General features: G+C 37.0%; 1 protein-coding gene across 2 annotated transcripts in view; it reads left to right on the top strand.

Annotated features, from left to right (window-relative positions):
- Positions 1 to 23,709, top strand: part of ptpn6 (protein tyrosine phosphatase non-receptor type 6) — a 52,962-nt gene that overhangs the window by 1,610 nt on the left and 27,643 nt on the right. The window contains exons 2-5 of one of the 2 annotated variants that reach the window (XM_057833802.1): positions 5,519 to 5,957; positions 6,058 to 6,120; positions 11,006 to 11,128; positions 14,328 to 14,522. In XM_057833802.1, the coding sequence (XP_057689785.1) occupies positions 6,113 to 6,120; positions 11,006 to 11,128; positions 14,328 to 14,522 (326 nt within the window). In that variant the 5' untranslated portion in view covers positions 5,519 to 5,957; positions 6,058 to 6,112. Of the gene's footprint in view, positions 1 to 5,518; positions 5,958 to 6,057; positions 6,121 to 11,005; positions 11,129 to 14,327; positions 14,523 to 23,709 lie in introns of those variants that run through there. The other variant, XM_057833803.1, reaches the window with a different exon arrangement.

Genomic DNA, 23,709 nt, shown 5'->3' on the forward strand with positions numbered 1-23,709 from the left:
ACTGAGATATTTATGTGGTTTTAGCGTGTGCACCTGTGGTCAGGATCATATTTAAACTTAAAGGGAAAGACAATACCTTTATCACACGCATGAGAGAATCTTGTATAATGAATTGGAAAAAGCACAGAATTTCATTTTTTTGATATGCAAAACATAAATAAAAGAAATGATGGCCACTTCCTAGTGTTGGCTGACATTTATCGATCCTGGTACTATTTTAGCCAGTCACATTCAAGTATCCCATAATACCCACCCTTAGTCCTGACATTACCCATGATCACATGCACAGGTGTGCTCAAATCTATCAGTGGCTACGTTTGCATGGACAAAATATCTTTAGTCCGATCAGATTTATGGATTAAAATTACGATCAGATGCATCGTACATATACAGTATATAAACTTTCAAGTCACAATGAAGGGAAAAAAAGAAAAGTAACGTGTAACGCAGGTGACAATTTGAAAAGTAATGGAGTAAAAAGTACAGATACCTGCTGTAAAACATAGTGAAGTAAAAAGTACCACTTCATATTTGTACTAAAGTAAAGTACAGATACACAAAAATGTATTTAAGTACTTCGTTACATTCCACCGCTGATAATTGGAGGTCTAAGAAAGTGAAGAATAATAGTAATGCATTTTATTTAATAATCACTTCATTTCAAACACGGAGCTCAAAGTGCTACAACATAATGGTACCAAAAAATTTTTTTTCAAAAATTTGCATTCTGTTTTGAGTCACTGCTATTACAGAAGTATTCCTCCTGTCACCCCAGGAGGAAGCCTCTTCTGAAGACTGTACACAAGAAAGCCCGCAAACAGTTTGCTGAAGACATGTCAACAAAGCACATGGATTACTGAAACCGTGTCCTATGGTCTGATGAGATGGCCGGGCTTTCTTGTGTACCGTCTTCAGAAGAGGCTTCCTCCTGGGGTGACAGCCATGCACACCAATTTGATGTAGAGTGCAGCTAATGGTCTGAGCACTAACATGCTGACCCCCCACCTCTTCAATCTCTGCAGCAATGCTTACAACACTCCTGTAACGAGTCACATGACATTTTGAGGAAAAATGACATTTAGTACTCAATTTGGACACTTAGGGATGCATGTAGTTCCCATGTGGTGTACTCACTTTTGTTGCCAGGGGTTTAGATATTAATGGCTATATTTTGAGTTATTTTGAGGGGGAAAATAAAATAACTATCATATAAGCTGCACACAGACTACTTTTCATTGTGTCAAAGTGTCATTTTGTCAGTGTTGTCCCATGAAAAGATATACTTAAATATCTGCAGAAATGCGAGGGGTGTACTCGCTATTGTGATACACTGTATACTAGGAATGTCCCAATGCTATTTTTTATTTTTATTTTTTTTTAACTTCCGCTCCGATTCTTTTCCGATATGCTTTGCTGATACCGATCGGATAGCTATATTTTTAGACCAGCAAAAATAATGTAACCGTAAATGAAAAATCAAATATTTTGTATTAAAGTGAGCCCTGTGGGTAACTAAAAAAGTCAGGGCTGCCAAACTATTAAAAATTTTAATCGAGTTAATTACAGCTTAAAAATTAATTAATCGTAATTAATCGCAATTAATCGCAATTCAAACCATCTATAAAATATGCCATATTTTTCTGTAAATTATATATATTCTGTAAAATAAATTGTTGGAATGGAAAGATAAGACACAAGATGGATATATACAGTGGGGAGAACAAGTATTTGATACACTGCCAATGGGAAAATCCATAAGGACTGTAGTGGGCATTTCACTCTACTGTCATTTAAATCTGTCTATGCTGTCTTCACTCCGAAGCGTCTACTTTTTCCAAAGCTAGACAGCTAGTGAACGACGCCTTAATAATCAGACTTCTTCCTTTTTCATCTGATTTATTAATAAAATAGCCTCAAACCATTGTCCTCTTTAGACCGTCATAAAACTACACCCAAAAAAGTACACAAGCATTGCATTAGCAACAACGTTAGCTTAGCACGCTATACAGGTTCACTAAACATAAACAAAAAGCGTCTCATACAAAAAATAGAACATTTCGCTTACTAACATAATATGTACATTCTTTACAACAACCATACTTACGGACAAATCTTGTCCAAGGATCATATAAGCACAATATTACAACGTAGGCTTCAGCCCGAGACGTCGTGCAGCCATATGAACTGGCAAGAAAAAAATAAACCATGTCGCAAAGCGACCACAAGAGTTCGCTGTTGTGCTGCAGCACAAAAAGCCTTGCTGTAAAACTTACCAAAAGGCAGAATACTGTCTGAGCGGGACATGTGCGTTAATTGCGTCAAATATTTTAACGTGATTAATTAAAAAAATTAATTACCGCGCGTTAATGCGATAATTTTGACAGCCCTATAAAAAATGCTTTGTTTACAAATATTACACGATGCGCTGTTACTATGATAAGTTTCTAAAGAGAAGTAGTTCCACTCAGCACTTTTTTGCTTCGTGGTTTGATCTACAGCAGCCGAGCCGAAAAGCATGATGAAAATACATGCGACTACTGGATCGGGTTCCTATCTTTTGACTAAATCCGATACTGTACGATACTCTAAAAATAGCCATATTGGGCGCCGATACTGAAACTGAGTATCGGATCGGGACATCACTAATTTATACTAGGTGTTCTTTCTCCCTGTAAATTATGCAATTCTGGAGTTGTTATACGCCTGACACCATTTAAAGTATCTCTGAATAACTTAATTTTCTGACTATAAACCGCTACTTTTTTTCCTTCATTTTGAATCCTGCGGCGAATAGTCCAGTGCGGCTTATTTTTTGCTTTATTTGGGGTAATAGGTAACACTTTATTTGACAGCGGTGTCATAAAATGGCACTATCATGGGCATTACTGAATTCTTCTGACAGATGTCATTAAGTGTCATCTGGCAAATTATGTCAATACCTCCATTTATGTCCAGCTCAGATCTTTTACATCCATTCAAAAGTGGGATAATTTCCTGGATAACACTAAATGACATCTGTTATAAGCATTTATTAATGCTCATTACCTGATTGTCTAATGACAGTTTTATGGCGCCACTGTCAAATAAAGTGTTACCAAATACCATAACTAGCAAATTAATGAAACAACTGGAACAATAACTGAAGAAATAATTAGCACAGAACATGAATTTAGACTGTTATTTACATCTGTAAAGCTGCAATGCATTCTAGGAGCATGTTGGACAACAACCATGTTGACAGCAGGTGGCAACATAGGTTGACTGTCTCCCCCAAGGGAGCAGTGGTTCCCAAATGAAGCTTCTTGAAGCAATGAAGCTTTGCAGCCATTTGGTTCAAAGCTTTGCAGCCATTTGGTTCAAAGCTTCATGGTGGTTCATTTGGTCGTATGACAGTCGTATAATGCCGCTGTCAGATAGTGTTCTCTTTTGGTGTAAATATCCCATAATACAGTGAGGACAGCTGCGGCTTATAGTCGAGTGCGGCTTATGTATGAACAAATGTCGTTTTCGTGTCAAATTTGGTGGGTGGCGGCTTATAGTCAGGTGCGCCTTAAAGTGCGAAAATTACGGTAATTAGTTCCAACTCCAAAAGTGCTAGCACATCATCTCAACCGTTTATTATTACTACTCCTGTGTCAATATACAGTGGGGCAAGTAAGTATTTAGTCAACAACCAATTGTGCAAGTTCTCCTACTGGAAAAGATTAGAGAGGCCTGTAATCGTCAACATGGGTAAACCTCAACCATGAGAGACAGAATGTAGAAAAAAAACCCTGAAAATCCCATTGTTTAATTTTTAAAGAATTTATTTCCAAATCTGAGTGGAAAATAAGTATTTGGTCACCTACAAACAAGCAAGATTTCTGGCTGTCAAAGAGGTCTAACTTCTTCTAACGAGGTCTAACGAGGGTCCACTCGTTACCTATATTAATGGCACCTGTTTTAACTCATTATCGGTATAAAATACACCTGTCCACAACCTCAGTCAGTCACTCGCCAAACTCCACTATGGCCAAGACCAAAGAGCTGTCGAAGGACACCAGAGACAAAATTGTAGACCTGCACCAGGCTGGGAAGACTGAATCTGCAATAGGTAAAACGCTTGGTGTAAAGAAATCAGCTGTGGGACCAATTATTAGAAAACTGAAGACATACAAGACCACTGATAATCTCCCTCAATCTGGGGCTCCATGCAAGATCTCACCCCATGGCGTCAAAATGATAACAAAAACTGTGAGCAAAACTCCCAGAACCACACAGGGGACCTAGTGAATGACCTAAAGAGAGCTGGGACCACAGTAACAAAGGCTACTATCAGTAACACAATGCGCCACCAAGGACTCAAATCCTGCACTGCCAGACGTGTCCCCCTGCTGAAGAAAGTACACGTCCAGGCCCGTCTGCGGTTCGCTAGAGAGCATACGGATGATCCAGAAGAGGACTGGGAGAATGTGTTATGGTCATATGAAACCAAAATAGAACTTTCTGGTAGAAACACAGGTTCTCGTGTTTGGAGGAGAAAGAATACGGAATTGCATCCGAAGAAGACCATAACCACTGTGAAGCATGGGGGTGGAAACATCATGCTTTGGGGCTGTTTTCCTGCAAAAGGACCAGGACGACTGATCTGTGTAAAGGAACGAATGAATGGGGCCATGTACCAAGAGATTTTAAGTGAAAATCTCCTTCCATCAGCAAGGGCATTGAAGATGAGACGTGGCTGGGTCTTTCAGCATGACAATGATCCCAAACACACAGCCAGGGGAGCAAAGGAGTGGCTTCGTAAGAAGCATTTCAAGGTCCTGGAGTGGCCTAGCCAGTCTCCAGATCTCTACCCCATAGAAAATCTGTGGAGGGAGTTGAAAGTCCGTGTTGCCCAACGACAGCCCCAAAACATCACTGCTCTAGAGGAGATCTGCATGGAGGAATGGGCCAAAATACCAGCAACAGTGGGTGAAAAGCTTCTGAAGAGTTACAGAAAACGTTTGGCTTCCAGTATTGCCAACAAAGGGTACATAACAAAGTACTGTGATGAACTTTTGGTATTGACCAAACACTTTAAAAAAAATTTAAAAATCAAACAATGTGATTTTCTGTTTTTTTTTTTTCCACAATGTCTCTCATGGTTGAGGTTTACCCATGTTGACAATTACAGGCCTCTCTAATATTTTCCAGTAGGAGAACTTGCACATTTAGCGGTTGACTAAATACTTATTTGCCCCACTGTATTTAATTTGTGCAGAAAATTGGTCACTTGAACGGCGGTAAAAGCTTTAAAATTTGACCTAGGGGTGTGTAGACTTTATATTTACACTGTAATGTGGCTGGTAAATGCATGTCAAGTGCATACGTCCTCCCTTGTGATGCAAGTATTGCGTTACGGTGGGAAACTCGTCAGTTTTTATGTTGAAACACTTTTGCATGCACGTACTTAAGCACTGTGTGTTGTTTTGCTGCAAACAAGGAAGTGTAATGTGTCTCTGACCTTTGTGTTGTCAATATATTCACACTTCAACAGAAAGTGGCAGCAGATGAGAGGGCAAGCGGACTGAGGTGAAAAATCCTGAACTCTTTTTTTTTTTTTTTTTTAATTTTAAGAAATGTATTGTGTGCTTTTTCATGGCAACCTGTGAGGAAAACAACACTATGGAAACTCAATGACCACTTCAAGTATTCAGATTTGTGTTGTAATTTTGGATTTGCACCAAAAAAGAAGGAATCCCGCCACGGTCAGCTCTTCTCGTTCCTGTCGGAGCTTTCACTATTTTGTGAAAGGAGCTACAAAAAGGAAGGAAGAGGACACGACAACGTAGACAGACAGTCAGAGAGAGATAAAGAGGAGGAGAGAAACGCGCTCAGTTGCGTTCAGGGACAGCGGAGAAGAGGACGTTTTATGGTGTTACACTTGTCCGCTTTCCTCACCCACGAGCAGAGTCAGTAAAGAGTTGTCAGTGCAGGTAATTTGATCATACAACATAAGTGCAATAGTCTAAAATGACAAGTGATTCTAGGTGAATTTTAAGGTTAAAGTGTTTTTTTTTTTGTTTTTTTTTGCAGGTTCCAGCCGCTGTTTCCCCCCTCTGATCTTGTTGGCTCGCGCGAAGGCGACGCCATGGTTCGGTAAGTGGACGTTGCCGAGCACTCGTCGTTGGGCAACCATGACAACTTCTCTCTTTCCATTCCTTCTTCTCCTTCTTCCTCTCAGCTGCTCTGATTCTCCATCATGTGATATGCGGTGTGTTTGTTTTGAAGCAGTCTTCCTTAAATTTAGTGTCCAGGACACATTTTGACTCACTTTATTGGGTCAAGAGTAACAGACATGAAATAAAAATGTGAATTAAGCTGCCATTGACTGCGATAGACATCCAATCCATTTGAACAGAGAGGGTGTCAGCGAATGAACGAATAGTTCAAATGGATCGAATGACTATCGCCGTCAATGGCAATTAATGAATTAAACCTGCAGCCGTGAAGCCACGCGACTTTTTGACATGGAGAATCAGTTGGTAGCCAGCATTTATTGGCAGGTGTGATTCGTATATGAAGCAAATTTGCTTAATCCATGACAAAATAGCACGTATTCTACAAAGTACACAAAGAACGCACTGCTGCTTATGTTGTAAACAGGCCAACAACAACAAAAAATCATAAAAAAATCTTGGTGCTGACGACATCAAACAATTCTTCCAGACGAAGCCGTGAATGTATTCTCTGAATCCGTAGGCATCACATTAACATTCATTTATACAGTATGTGAATGTAACTTTATTTGAGCACCTAATTTTTGTTGAGTTTAGTTGAGCGCTGTTTTGAATTTTTGTGTGCGGAATCCAAAAACTGATATCAGTATCCCAGTTTCTTTAAAAAGTGAAAGATATTGTACTTCACGTGCTTATAAAATAACAATCAAATATTGATATACAATAATAAAATATGAAAGAAAAGACATGAATGCAGTTTATTTAACTCTGTTATTACGAAAATACAGTCGAGTGCAAGTAATGATAACGAAATAATTTGAATATGCTACAAAATAACTAACTGCAGTTTTGGAATCACCATGCTAATTATAGTTTTAAATACCATAAAAATTTAATTCAACGGAATTATGTTTTTCAAAATGTTCCCCAGTGTTATTAATTAGTCACAGTGCACTTAGAAAACAATCGTTTAAGAAAGAAGCAATTTTCATCAATGATCACATGTAGTAGCGATGTGGTATTTACCACAGTATTGCCTGCCCTCATGCATCTTTACACTTTTTTTTTTTTTTTTAACCTGGTACTTGCTGTGAAAAATAGTAATCATTCATAATGTTGCACTATTAAATATGATAGAGATGGAAAATTCTTTTTAATGTGAAAGCAGAGATTACTTAAAACACTTAAAACCTAACAATGAAACATAAACAAGATCACATTCATTTTCTCAAAGTAATGGTGTTGATTTTCTCAACCTATCTGTAGTAAAATGCAAATTTATAACGTCTTAATCAATTTTCTTAAATCTAGTCAAATAATTTTCTCCATCTTATTTTGAGCATTAAAGACTAGTTAACAGATTAATGTGTCGAACTATTCCACTTAGTGTAAGTAAATATGAATATTTTTTCTTATTAAGCCCATACTACATCTAAAAGTTGATAATTTCTCAACAAAATCAAGGAAAACATTTAAAATGTTTTGAAAAATATCCATTTTTGAATTAAGAAAATTTCTGGCAAACACGCTTTTTTAAAGATTAAATATACTGATTTATTGCTTAAAATAAGTCTGTTAAACTTATTTTCAGCTAGCTATTTTTCTTATTTTAAGAAATCTAAGTGAGTAAAATTTAAAGGGAAGAACTGGCAGATAATTTCAGTTATTTCTAGTATTTTTATACTGGGGGAAAAAAAAGAAATTTAACTACCGTAGTTTTAAGGAAGTGTTTTTCTGCAGTGTACCTATAAAAGCTTTGTCAGCAAAGTTAAAGGTAGAACTAAAGCTTTCCCGTATGAATTGTGTGATTCAACACATTCATTGTCAAAAGAAGCACCCCCCCCCCAAAAAAACATGCACTCTTAGATGAAAATTGACCTGAAACAATTACTTGAATAATTCAAGTAACTCGATTTTTAAAAAAAAATTGATCGAGGAATTTTTTCCGCCTCGAGGAATCATTTAATTTCGCTAGCTCCAAGCATGACGTTTTGCCCAGACCAATTTTAATGCGGCACAACGCGCTGACGTCACGTACATGCAAAAAGAAGACGGAGGCGGCGGATATATTTGATTTCAACTATGCATGCATAGAGGTAACGACGAACCCGAGGAAAGCGAAGAGAAAGACAGAAAATAACAAAAAGCAGAAAATGTCAAAGGTGTGGGAGCATTTCAAGTTGGACACAAAGGCGAACACTTTTTCATGTATTCACTGTAAGACAGCGCTTGCATACCATTAAACCACGTCTTCAATGCTGCAGCTCAACCGAAGGCACCCGGTTTACTCCGAGGGCGGAGGAGCGATACTCGGGTCAAGGGAAAATGAAGTTAACTAAGTGTTAATAAATAAGATTAATGTACCTTGTTTACGTAATGTTAGCCCTGCGGAGGGCTATGTTTCTATTAGTGCTGTCAAATTTATCGCATTAACGGGCGGTAATTCATTTTTTTACATTTTCACGTTAAAATTTTTGACGCAATTAACGCATGCACGGAATGACCCGTTCCCGCGTTGCCTCAAACACTTTACAATGACGCCGTTTTAACACGTTGAGAGCGGAAAAGGCAGAGAAATGCGAGTGGACACAGGCGTTCATTGGACCGTGCCTTTTTTTGGCCTAAACAACTCTTTCACAACAAATATAAGTATGTGGCAAACGACGTGGGGAAGAATGACTGGAGACGGTCTTTATCTTAACACGCTTAATTGAACACAACTTCCCATCATGCATTTGGGCGGAACAGTTAAGTAGCTACAGTATCTTTTAGTGAAAGCACAACAAAAATAATATTCCTGTCTCTCACAGGGGACTATCTTTTTCTTAACACGCTTAATTGAACACAACGCAGAACATGCTGTATACTATTGTCAGCCACTACTGATAATCATGGTTGCCCAACTTCCAATCATGCATTTGGAGAGAACAGTTAAGTTGCTACAGTATCTTTTAAGGAAAGCACAACATAAATAATATTCCTATCTCACAAAGGAGACGTTCTTTTTCTTAACACGCTTAATTGAACACGACGCAGAACATGCTGTATACTATTTTCAGCCACTACTGACAATCATGGTTGCCCAACTTCCAATCATGCATTTGGGGAGAACAGTTAAATTGCTACAGTATCTTTTAATGAAAGCACAACATAAATAATATTCCTATATCACAAAGGAGACGTTCTTTTTCTTAACATGCTTAATTGAGCACAACGCAGAACATACTGTATACCAAATGGCAGCCACCACTGACAGTCATGGTTGCCCAACTTCCCATCATGCATTTGAGCAGAACAGTTAAGTTGCTACAGTATCATTTAATGAAAGCACAACAAAAATAATATCCCCATCTCTCAAAAAAATAATGTTAACAAAAAGAAAAGCGCTCAATGCAAAGAGAACTGGAATTCCCAATCAAAATAGCTATGCAAAATACACATAAAACTTACTCAGACTTTGCCTTGGATAGCTCTCTAATTAATTTAAAACTCGCCATTGACACCTTGTGGTGTATTCCAATCACTACCCTACGTAGTTAAAGACACTGTGGAAGAACGGCAGGGAGCCCATGTGACGTCCCGCTTGGCGACGCCAACAATGGCGAGCTTTTAGTTTTGTTTTGTTTTTTTGATTGAAAATTTTACAAATTTTATTATAACGAAAACATTAAGAGGGGTTTTAATATAAAATGATCATAACTTGTACTCAAATGTATCTTTTAAGGACTACAAGTCTTTCTATTGTGTCTTATCTTTCCATTCCAACAATAATTTACAGAAAAATAGAGATTTTAGAGATGGTTTGAATTGCGATTAATTACGACTAATTAATTTTTAAGCTGCGATTAACTCGATTAAAAATTATAAATAAAAATACTGTTGATGATTTGCAAACGCATCTTCCATCCAGGTTTTATTTAATCTGTAAAAACACATTGTTGTAGAGCGATGATGAGTGTGTAAAATAAAAGCATAATAAAGCTAACTGTCAATTTTAGCTCACAAGTTTTGATGGATATAACACGAAGTAGCACTGGTGCCTAATGTGCTCCAATACAGCAGGTATCATACATATATTTTGAACACTGCAAAAACTCAAAATCTTTTTAGGACTTACAATTTAGACTAATTTAAAACTTAACTCGAATTTAAAATTAGCTCGACGCAAATGGAAATTCTGTTGAAATACTACACCTAACTTTTAAGTGATGTGTGTTACCAAGCGTAATGACATTTTTAGGTAAGAAATAAGACATTGTTTCATAGGATCTTAAGTTTTTTGAGTGAAAGTAGTGAATTTGTTGTTGTTTTTTTCTAGTCACATCTGAGATAAAATTGTTGGCTGTTTTTAACAATGTACATCTAAAATAAAGAAATTGATTGTCTAAAATTGGTTCAATATTAGGTGAAATGTCTTGTTTTCTTGTGTGTTATTTATAATTGCTCTTTACCAAAAGAAAAAAAAAAAGTTTTTTATCAGATTACTCGATGGTTCGATGGAATTTTCATAATACCAGATATTTGATAGCTGCAGTCCTAGATGAAAATACCAAAATCCTATGGCTTTTGCTGGAGTTTGCTGTTTTCGGTCGTGGTGTTATCCTGGTTCGTACTTTGTCAAGAAAACACCTTATTTTGAGAAACTTGCTGTGGAAAGTGTAAATTGTGCTCTGCGTTGAAGCATTGAAAAGGCTATAGCTTCTCAAACTGCAGTCAAGACAGAAAAACGTCTTTACTTTGCTGCATTATGGCTGAATTAAACAATCTTTTAGACGACTATGTTTTGTGTGTGTGTATATTTGCAGGTGGTTCCACAGAGACCTGACAGGCCTGCAGGCTGAGGACTTGCTAAAAAATCAGGGTATCCACGGCAGCTTTCTCGCCCGTCCAAGTAAAAAGAACGTGGGAGATTTCTCTCTCTCTGTCAGGTAACGCTAATAATCCCTCATTTCCCACATTCGCTCTAGTTCAAATGAATTTGCTGACAATGGCAGTCAACGATTTAATTTTGCAAAACTGATACATATTGTATTTGTTCCAGCTGGTGTATTACTCTGATGATATTGATTGTTTCTTGTGAATCATTTTTGCACTCATTGTCTAAATTAGATGCGTAACCACGTTATGACTTTTTCTGTCCTTGAACTTTTTTTTTTTTTTTTTAAAGACAAGCAGCATTCATGCAAATATAAAAAAATATATATTATATGGCAGCGAATCCCTCCCACTTCAAACGGATTGGACATTTATGGCCGTTAGTGTCAGCCAATGCCAGGCAAAGATTTAAAGCAACACAAGGTACCTTTTCAGTTTTGGTCGATTTTAGAGACGCCGGTGGACAAAAGCGGTAGTGTTTTGCCTTAAAGCGGAAGTTCAGGATTTTTGACATTAGGCTTAATCTTCAAGTTAGCAGATTTTTTATTTTAGGGCTCCGGAGTGGCTAGGCTAGCGCGAGTCACTGACACCATTATAGCATGCCGATAAAAAAAAAAAAAGATACAGATCTACGAACAGATTCAACGTATTCAAATAAATTCAAAACACAGATCATTGTTCAAAACAGCCTTTCGGCCAAAACAATGTCACACCAAACTGCCGTAGTTCATTTCATTCTGCGGGACTTTTTTTTTAGATGTGTAATACAACCCCAATAAGGAGGAGTGCTTCGGTCACTCGTTCTCACGCTGCATTGGAGGAAGGTGGGAAGTCGGACTTATCCCGCTCAATGGGTACCAGTTTCGACCTTAAAGCATTCTAAGCGAATGTAAACAGCAAAGATGGCTGATCGCCACGAGTTGTTTTTTATTTTGGCCTTCAAAAGACATATTGACCTCCTGCAAACCTAACTTCTCATAGGCGATCAAATAGTGGAGGTGTACTAATGATATTTTTCCAGATCAGAGGTTGGAAACTCTGACTTCCGACCTTCCTCAAATGCAGCATCAGTCTGCTGAGTTAATTGATGGCTGGCAACATGGCGAATGTGCATTTAGAGGCTGTGGAAACATACAGAAGAAACGTTTCCACAAATTCCCTATGAAGAATGAGGAAAAATACAAACTGGTCACTTGCTGCTGGCTACAACATAAAAAATCAGCGGTGAAAAAAACCCGATGTGATAACACTCCGCCCTGCTGCTCTGCAGAGGTTCTGGATTACATACAGTATGTTGCTGTTCATACTGCAATTATTGACATGCACTTGTAAATTTTAATAGCTTTATCCTGAAAACATGATTTTCATGTATGCATATGTTGTTTTTTTATTGGCATGCTAAAATGGTGCAATTGACTCGCACTAGCTTAGCCACTCCGGAGCCCTAAAACTAACAAATAAACTAACAAAGGAAACAGAATTTGTTGAAATCAGCTCCACCAACTGACTAAACCCCCGCTAACTCGAAGATTAAACCTAATGTCAAAAATCCTGAACTTCCTCTTTAAGGAAGACTGCGTTTCCCATGAGGACCAGCGCACACCCGCACAATGTTGTAAAATCATGATCTCCCGGTCGCCTGCAGATGGATTAAAAGACATTTCTGTTTCCAGAATCTGTGTGAAGGATGAATAATAATGAGCTAATGAATCCAGTTGTGGCTAAACAATAGCGTATGGCGGTTACCACCCGTGCGGCTAAACACCCAAACTCGTCAGCGCTGACAAGTTCGGTTGGGGTGGGGGTGTCACGCCAGCATGTAAAAGCCAGGCCAATGTTTGTTGTTGAGTATCCTTTTATACCTGGTAGCCTCCCCTTTTTTTCCCCTCCTCAAATAAAACTGTTTGTCTCTTTTGTTACACTGCCATCTTTGCAGAATTTGCGCGAAATCGTACGCATGGACTTCCATCTTTATAGAGAAAGGGGGAAGTTACATATGTCGGAAAGCAATCAGCACATTTGTCGTTTGTTGTGTGGCAGGTTTCCAGCCATTCTCCTCAAAATTAATTAGTGCCAGTGAGAGTGACACAGACCCCCTCAACATATAAAAGAGGTGTGATTCAACTAGTTGTCTGTTGACATATCATCGCAAATGTTAGGAAAATATTTTATAGAAAGGTTGAAAAAGTTACCCAGTGTTAATTTTGGTGCATTCCACGTCATTTTCTGTTGATTTTCGGTCATTTCCATTTCCTTTTGAGGCATTTACGGGTCACTTCCTGTTGATTTTGGGCTATTTACAGGTCATTTCCTGTTGATTTTGGGTTACTCAAATAGGAAGTGACTCAAGAATGTCCAGGAAGTGACCTGTAAATGCTCGCAAAAGACTGGCTGGGAATGCTCTAGAACACGCTATATCTCCATTCTAGTTCAAATGAATTGGATGTATAGCAGCCAGTGAGCTAATGTAGACACTATTTTAACCCTTTATTGCCAAACGTATCACATTTGATACACCTAAAATTTCATGATTTTGATACTAATTCTGAATTTTGACAATTCTTTTTGAAAAAAAAAAAAAAAGATGGATGCAAGTCAACACATGCATCTGCAGGTTCCATGAGAAAAACAAACAGGATTTAGCAAGGGTTATAGATATCAGAGCGCTTATTACACATATTCATTTTGTCTTTTCTTTTTACAAATTTGAAAAAAAGGTTTCATTAGGACCTTATTTTTCAAATTTTGGGATTCTCTGATAATTGCTTCATGTTGCAGGTATTTAAGGGCTAATAAAAGATTTTGGTAGTAACCTGTTTGTGCCTTTAAAAAAATAAAATAAAATAAAAAATTTAATCAGTGACACCTTTTTAAAGCAATACATTGATTCGATAACCTAGGATACAAAGTATCACGATATATCACCATTTCGATATTTTGTCAGACACCTAATAGTTACTGTTACAGGAACATGTTTGTGTTACAGAAATACATTGGGTGGGGGTCTAATACATTTTAAGCACTGGATATACAGTACTATAGTAAAATATATGCAAATGTTTATGTATCATTGTGAAGTCATAGCCTGAATACAATAGTTCAGAAACAAATTCAGCATTCATTGCTAACTTCTCATGTGTGTGATTTTTTTTTTTTTTTCTAAACATATTGGTTATTTATAATAGCCTTCCTGGATGAAAAAGTGTCAAATAAAATTCCATCAGAACTTAAACCTTGTTGTCTGTCCATCAGGGTGGGCGAGAATGTGACCCACATCCGCATTCAGAACACAGGGGACTTTTACGACCTGTACGGCGGGGAGAAGTTCGCCACACTCTCCGAGCTGGTGGAGTACTACACGGCGGACAACGGCGTCCTGCAAGACAAGGACGGCACCATCATCGAGCTCAAGTACCCGCTGAACTGCTCCGACCCGACGACTGAGAGGTCGGTGCTCAAGTTTGTAATTATTGAGTTATACATAGTATTTAATGGTCCAACAGCCTCGAATTGTTTACAATCTAAAGAAGTACAGAGCATTTTATACTAGATGAATACCATATATGAATGAATACACAATATGAATAAAATATCTAAAATGATGCTTTATTTTACCATCGAAAAATAGCATAATGATATTATTTATTTATTCACTGCCAGGCCAGGTATATGTATAGTTTTCAAAGATCCAATTTGACTAGGTTAAAATGGATTAGAAGCCGATTGCCCGTTAATGGTAGTGAAAGAGTTTAGTAATAGTTATGGTAATGGAAGTGTTATCTATCTTTCACAAAATGAGTGTGCCAGTTGCATCATTTGTGATTCAAGTATGATTGAACTGCAGTGGTGGCAAAGTACTCACTTGGTGGAAGTAAAGATACTTGTGTTTAAAAGACTACAGTATAAAGTTTGCAGTAGTACAGTAGTACCGTATATAGGTGGAAGTTCTATCGTCACATGAAGGTGTGCATACTTCTTCAACTGTTATCTCTGTTAATCCTTACTTCAGCTCTTACACACACATACAGTATATACTCTATATATGGCGGAAAACACTCAAGGTGACTTGAAGTTCCGCTCTGAGACCCCCAATTTGGCCATATTTAAACATTGTCCTATACTGTATGTCTGTGTAATACATCATTGTAAAGCTTAAAATCTCAATTTTCTGGGGGAAGAAAATTTTTGAACAGGAGGGCATTTAAAAAAAAAAATTAAACTCCTGAACCCTAACTCGAGGTGAGAGCATGAGGGGGCATAACTAAAGACACCGTGATTTTAACGAGATATTATCGTGTACTTACCTTGTTTCGATCCAAACACTCAGTGTAGTATGTCTCACCGAGTGTCAAGACACAGCTGTGAATGGCCACAGCCGGACTTTTTTGGGATTTTATGGGTGAAACACGATAATATAACAAGGGTCGCACTGCAGAAATTGCAGATATCCAGGAGTGGTCGAGATTTTCTTTTTAAATATTTCCCCTTTTAAACCTTTTTTCCCCCCATTCTTCTTTGTTTGGACCGATTATTATTATCATCTAAAATAAGTCACAAAAAAGAAAAAAAAAAACCAACAAAAACAAAAACAATTACCGTAAGCGATAGTTATGAGGTAGATATCCGTGACCTATTTACAGACACTATTTTTTTCATTGTGACATAATTTGTTTGAAAGTTTAAAATATGCGAGTGACAAATTTTTTAAAGTTGTTTTTTTAAACTAAATATTACACATCAATTAATGATTCTAAGCTAAAAAGGATAGACAATTCCAATTATAAATATAATTTCTTACCTTCTTTTTACGGCTGTGTTGAAACAAAAGCGGTTGCGCGGTGTCTGTAAACGAGTCTCCAGGGTAAAATGGACAAATTAAAAATAGTTTGGGGGCTTAATGCTCCATAACACTGCTATGGCAGCATATAGACAAATTGTTCTATCAAATACAACAGTTCTTTTGGCTTAAAATACAACAGTTTATTTTTAAGAAGAGGGCAAAAGCAGAAACTGCTTTTTCAGTCTTGTCTGTGTTTTCCGCCATATACACTATATAATTTTTCTTCAGTTAAATTGCAGGGTTTATAGCTCACATAATTTATTTTAATTTACCTCCATTGCTCTCAATAGATGATTATTATATTTGAACAATACAATGACTGCTCACTATCATCCAGTCTAAATACATCAGACAACTATCATTAATGAGTCAATGTCACCAAACCTTTGTGTTTGAACAGGAGTGTGTAGATGTTTTTTTTTGTTTTTGTCTTTTCTTTTCATTCAGTGCTTTTATAGAAAAGTAAAAACAGCACATTACATGTACATGTTTTTCTTAAAAAAAAAAAAAAAGAAAGAAAAACAAAGAAATAATGTAAAATAACAACAGTAATAAATAAAATGTACAAAAAACACCTTCATCCAGTATGAAAAAAAAACTTAAAAAGTAAAGTAAAGCATGCGACATTTAATGGGATTTTTCTTTCTTTTCAGTATAAGTACTGGATGCAGGTGTTTTATGTATTTATTTATTTATTTTTCATTAGTTAGGCTTACATGCTGCACGATTTTCTATATATATATTTTTTAAACTAAATTAACAAATGAAAAATAAATAAAAGGATATATAAAACTCCTGCATCCGATACATATACTGTAAAGAAAGAAAAAATATGTTGCATGCTTTACTTTGTTTAAATTTGCAAATGATAACATTAAAAAAACACACTGACATCCAGTACTAATACTGAGAAAATCACGTTTTTCTTAAAAGAACAAAAACAAAAAACAGAAAACCCTAATTTAGCAAACAAACAAAAATTACATAATTGCATAATTTGATTTTTTTTTTTAAAGCTTCATTAGCAAATGGACTGAACAACAAAAATAAACACCTCACATTTATGGAGCCTGAAGCTGGTGGTTTTAAGTGTACTCGCCACCAATGCCCAACTGCACCAGTAGTGGTTAACATTGTCCAATCTGTTGTGAAACTTTCAATAATGTGTGTATAAATACTCAAAATTCGACTTTAGACACATCCCCTACCTACCGCCACCCGTCCGCTGTCCTTCTGTCAGTTGTCTAACTTCCCTTTTGCCACTGCGGTTGGAAACTTGACGTTTTGACACTCTCGAAAGCGATGGCCAGACCTCTCTCGCTCTTCTTCCTCTCTTGCAAATTCTGTCCGTCGTGTCCTCACCGCTGTCTTCCTTCTCATTGCCTCATCTTGGGAAATTCAGTTCAGGAGATGATCTGGTTTTTATCAATCATATGTTTGACACGACGGACGGAGTGGGAAGTCGAACTGCAGTTGGGCTGAATTTATTGTTATTTTTATGCCTTTCTTTTGTTTTGCCTTCTTTTACTCAATTTGTACTTAAAAAAAACCTAACTACCATAATTTTGGACGATAAGCTGCCACTTTTTTCCCTTGTTTTGAATCCTGCGACATTGTCCAGCGCAGCTTATTTGTTGATTTATATGAGTTAATAGGCAACACTTGATTTGACAGCGGCGTCATTGACTGTCTGTTTTCTGATCCCGCACCCAAAAATTTGCTCAAAAGAGCTGTCAGACTTAACTCAACAAAAATTGTGTCCCCATTGTTATGCAGTATGTCAACTCCATTCAATGATTCAAATAAATTTGATAAACAATGGTGCCATGAGATACAAACAACCAGAATTTGGTACCGTATTTTTCGGACTATACGTTTTTTTTTTTTTTTTTTTTTTTTTTATCATTTGGCCAGGGGTGTGACTTGTACTCTAGAGTGACTTATAGTACCTGTGAAATTATTAACACATTAGTAGTTAGCATGTTCTGTATGCTATAGTTATCTGGAAAAAATCTTAATAGCTATTGTTACAGTGGTATGAAAAAGTATCTGAACCTTTTGTAATTTTTCACATTTCTGCATAAAATCACCATCAAATGTGATCTGATCTGTCAAAATCACACAGATGCAAAAACAGTGTCTGCTTTAACTAAAACCACCCAAACATTTCTAGTTTTTCATATTCTAATGAGGATAGCATGCAAACAATGACAGAAGGGGGAAAAATAAGTAAGTGAACCCTCTGTCCAAGGAGACTTAAAGAGCAATTTAAACAAATTTTTACCAAACAAATTAAGTGAGGTGTGTGTCCAATAACTGATGAGTGGTTTAAAGCTTCCCTGCCCACTATAAAACACACACTTGGTAAGAATTGTCTTGACGAGAAGCATTGTCTGATTTGCAACATGGCTCGGTCAAAAGAGCTGTCTGAAGACCTGCGATCAAGTATTGTTGATTTGTGAAAAGCTGGAAAAGGATACAAGGCCATCTCTAAAAGTCTGGATGTTCCTTAATCGACAGTCAGAGAAGTTGTCTACAAATGGAGAGAGTTTGGCACTGTTGCTTCTCTCGCAAGGAGTGGCCGTCCACCAAAGATGACGCCAATAGTTCAGCGCAGAATACTCAGAGAGGTAAAAAGAACCCTGTAGTGTCTGCTAAAGACTTACAGAAATCACTGGCACAGTCCAATATCTCTGTGCACACAACAACTATATGTAAAACTATGGCCAAGAAAGGTGTTCATGGGAGGACTTCACAGGGGAAGCCAATGCTGTCTAAAAAAACATTGTTGCTCGTTTAATTTTCGCAAAAGGCACTTGGACACTCGACAGAAGTACAAATGGAACAGCTCACCAACATCAACACCTCATCCCCACCGTGAAGCATGGTGGACAAAGCATCATGATTTGGGGCTGTTTTTCTGCCACAGGGCCTGGACAACTTGCAATCATTAATGGAAGAATGAATTCAAAAGTTTATCAGGATGTTTTGCAGGAATACCTGAGGCCGCCTGTCAGACAGTTGAAGCTAAAAAGAAGATTGATGCTGCAACAAGACAATGATCCAAAACACAGAAGTAAATCACCTTAAGATGTCGTGGCATGACTGAAAGACTGCGATTCATGCCAGACATCCCAGGAATCTGACAGAAATACAGCAGTTTTGTAGAGGAGAATGGGCCAAGATTATTCCTGATCGATGTGCCCGACTGATCTGCAGCTACAATAAGCGTCTGGTTGAAGTTATTGCTGCCAAAGAGGGGTGACAATATATTAAATGTGATGGTTCACTTACCTATTTTCCCCCTTCTGTCATTGTTTGCATACTATCCCCATTAAAATATGAAAACCTATAAATGTTTGGGTGGTTTTATTTAAAGAAGACACTGTTTTTTCATCTGTAAGATTTTGACAAAGATAAGATCACATTTGATGGAGAAATGTGAGAATTTCCTAAAGCCTTTTTTCATATCACTGAACATTAGCATACCTTACAGTTCTATTGTTCTCTATTCTAATTTTATTTTTAATAGCTCAGGAATCTTTCGCAGGGGTTTTGAGTTAATTTGTTGATACTGATGATTAGGTTAGTAGCTTCTTTAGAGTACCTTTTCATGATATGCTAATTTTTTGAGATAGGGATTTTTGTTTTTTCTTGACTTTTTTGCCAACATCATCAATATTAAAACAAAAAAAGGCTTGAACTACTTCAGTTGTGTGTAATGAATCTAAAATATATGAAATTCTAATGTTTATCAGTACATTACAGAAAATAATTAACTTAATCACTATATGATATTTTTTGAGAAGGACCAGTACAGTATAAAGAAAATATAAATATATATGAATAAATTATTAAATGAAGGAAAATAATTTTGCTTCATTGCTGCTACATGGGCGTTCTGAAGTTGCTTTCCACTGATGTCCTGCATCATATCGAGTACAGTGCTTTTGAGCCTGTGTGTGAGTAGGTTGGAGTTTAATCAAGCGAACATAATACAATTAAAATAGTATTTAAATGCATACATGTGCATTTACTGTGGTTTAGTACAATATGTTTATAGCATGACCACTTCCTCTTTTTGTCACATTTTTTCCCTGCGACTTCCACACCCCCTGTGCCAGTTGCCGTCTAATCCGGCTTGGAGCGATTTCACTCGGCTTTGTTGCAGCTAGAACTTGGCCCACTCACCTGGCCCTCACTCGATTCCACTTGTAGCACAAAAAAACCCACAGTCTTATTTTAAGGAGTAGGAGAGATTGTAATAGCCTTGTAAAGAGCTTGACTAGTTTCAGCAAAACCAGAATAGTCTTTGATATATTTAGCTTAGCAATTGGAGGCGTGAGACACATTTTTCAAGTGTCCCAAACTTCCAAGAAACCGCGTTTATCAAGGTTTCATCAGCCGTGATTTGTGTTACTATGACGATGCCAGCACCGTTCAAAGTTAGTCACAAATGCACCTTCTCATTGGGTTTCAGAATTAGCACCTTTCAAACTAAATGTCTCGAGCCTCCGGAGTTGTAGAATAAATGCCAAGGCATGGGGCATTAATCGGAAAATAATGAAATTAAAAAAAAAAAAAAAATTTAAATGAAATAAAAATGAATTATATGTATGCGTATATTTCGGCGTTTTGGTTTTAGGCCAAGTTTTTCCAACATTCGGTTTTCGGTTTCGGTCAATATTTTTGCTTTCGGTACATCCCTAATATACAATCCCTGACAAAAGTCTTGTCGCTTATCCATTTTGTAGAAACAATTGCTAATAAGCTGACTTTTAATTATTCGATTGGTTTCAGAAATGTCTCATATGAAAGCTAAGGCCCTCCCAAATGATGTTGAATGTACAAAAATATATGTTTCACTGAAAAAAGATTGATCATTTAATGAAGACATAAAGGTCAAATTTTGGCAAAGCAAAAATTTTGTCGCCTACAGAAAGTAGTGTGAAAATTGAGCAAAAAGTGTACTCAAATACAAAAATATGTTACATAGCATAAGCGAATGAAGTAGTGGTGCTGTGAGATCCAAATTTAATATTTTGTATGACTTCCATGGGCTTGAAGGACTGCATCCATGCGGTCCGGCAAGGATTCATACAATTTATTGATGAAGTCATCAGGAACATCAAAGAAGGCATTCTTGCATGCTTCCCAGAGTTCATCAACATTCTTGGGTTTCGTCTTCCATGCTTCCTCTTTCATCCTGTTCATGTCTGGTGACTGGGCTGGCCACTCCTGGAGGATCTTCTTTGCCTTGAGGAACTTTGAGGTAGAGATTGACGTATGTGATGGAGCACCATCCTGCTGCAGAATTTGTCCCTTTTTATGGTTAGGAATATAAGAGGCAGCTAAGATTTATTCATATTTCAGACTATTTATGTTGCCTTCCACCCTGCAGCTCTCTCGCACACCCCATACTGGATGTAACCCCAGATCATGATTTTGCCACCACCAAACTTCACTGTTTTCTGAGTGAATCTCAGATCTATGCGGGCTCCAGTAGGTCTCCTGCAATATTTGCGGTGACTGTGGTGTAATTCAATGGAAGATTCATCTGAAAAATCCACCTTTTGCCACTTTTCCAGCGTCCATCCTTTTGACAGGCTGTGGGCCTTGGCAAATGCCACACAGTTTTTTAATTGTCTGCACCCTGACAATTGCATCAACAAATCTTAGCTGCCTCTTACATTCCTAACCATAAAAAGGGACAAATTCTGCAGCTCCATCACATACTTCAATCTCTACCTCAAAGTTCCTCAAGGCAAAGAAGATCAAGATCCTCCAGGACTATCCAGCCCAGTCACCAGAAATGAACATCATTGAGCATGATTAGGGTAGGATGAAAGAGGAAGCATGGAAGACGAAACCCAAGAATGTTGATGAACTCTGGGAGGCATGTAAGACTGCTTTTTTTATGTTCTTGATGACTTCATCAATAAATTGTATGAATCCTTGCCGAACCGCATGGATGCAGTCCTTCAACTCCATGGAAGTCATATAAAATATTAAATTTGGATCTCACAGCACCACTACTTAATTCGCTTATGTTACATTTAACATATTTTTGTATTTGAAGTACATTTTTTGTTCAATTTTCACACTACTTTCTGTAGGCAACAAAACTTTTGTCTTGCCAAAATTTGACCTTTATGTCTTCATTAAATGATAAATCTTTTTTCAGTGAAACAAATATTACTTTTGTACATTCAACATCATTTGGGAGGGTCTTAGCTTTCTTATGAGCCATTTCTGAAACCAATTGAATAATTAAAAGTCAGGTTATTAGCAATTGTTTCTACAAAATGGATAAGCGACAAAACTTTTGTCAGGGACTGTATATATTATAAAACCACGATATTTATTAAAATATTGTATGTCCATCAGATTGTGTGCATTTAAAATAAACATAGATTTGCCTCAGTAAAATCTGCTCTCAACAATATATTCTTTATCCTCTGCAAAGACTGATTAATATTAGTGAACATGAGCAGCACGATGTTCATTGAACTGAATCAGAAAATGTGGAAAAATTGTTGCGTTCTTGACATGTTTGTGCATTTTTCTTTGATAATACCCGATTATAGAGTCTGTTGTTGGAAAAAAAAAGTTGTGTTGGATACATGGTTGTATCCTAAGTTGTTGGCTGCAATTGAGAGTCATATAAGACCAATCAGTATGGAATGAGCAACACAAGTGTAGTCTCATGTTTGAGCGCTATTTGACGGCGATAAGATGTCCCATCCATTTTGACTTGTGGGCTGCTAGCAATGGGAGAGCTGTTGCTATCAATGGCAGCTCATAAGTTAAGACACCAATGTACTAGTGGATTTTGTTGCAAGCTTTGTCCTGGAAAGAATTCACCCCATGAGTCAAAGTATTGCTTTATACAGTTTGCTTCTGAATATTTCACAATATTTGGCGCCGTCTATCTTGTGGCAGTGGGGGGGTCACGCTCATAGGTGGAGGGGGTGTTGGTGTGAGACCGGCTTGGTTGACAACTAAAAATACTTTGTCCTCTTTAGCCACAAAATCTGTCATCAGAAATTTTCCGACCACAAAGCAGGAAGTTCAGAAGAAAAAAATCGAGAACTGGGTCTAAAATTAAGCCCAACCCAGCCGAGTGTACATTCACTTACACATATGCGTGCACACACACATACACACACATACAATGAGAGGCAAAGGCTTGGGCAGTCATGCATAACAGCATGTCTTCCATACATACAGTTACTTCAAATATGTAAAATATTTAAATGAATAAACATGTTTTTAAAAAAATGAGTATAATTCATCATAGATTGGCTTGGCCTGAAACTTGTATAATAATACTTAAATTTGAATCGTAAAATACAGTATAAAACAAAGTTATTATTGTTAGAAAATGAATGAGATGACTAAAACTAGATTTTATTTAACATTTTTGTTCAATGAAATAAATAAAGACTATAATTAAAAGGGGAGAAAAAAACAGAACTACCTGCAACTGTTTTGTATAGTCTCAAAACTAACTCAACCATATTTAAATTGAAGACACCAAGGCACAGGTCAAACTCAGATCCATCCCACCACATCATTTTATGCAGCCTATAAACGTTAATCATGCGTGTTGACTTCATGTTTCTCGCAAAAATAATATTTGAATAAAATAAAGAGAGAATATTAATTGTTATTTTTTCTCCTTTTAAAAAATCAAATTAAAATAGTCCCCTAAAAACGATATTTACCATTATTAAAAAAAATTCAAATTCTAATACCTAGAAAACAATTTTTTAAAAACTATAATAGCACATA

Source organism: Corythoichthys intestinalis, chromosome 4 (genome assembly GCF_030265065.1).
Source record: "Corythoichthys intestinalis isolate RoL2023-P3 chromosome 4, ASM3026506v1, whole genome shotgun sequence".
Classification (NCBI taxonomy): domain Eukaryota; kingdom Metazoa; phylum Chordata; class Actinopteri; order Syngnathiformes; family Syngnathidae; genus Corythoichthys; species Corythoichthys intestinalis.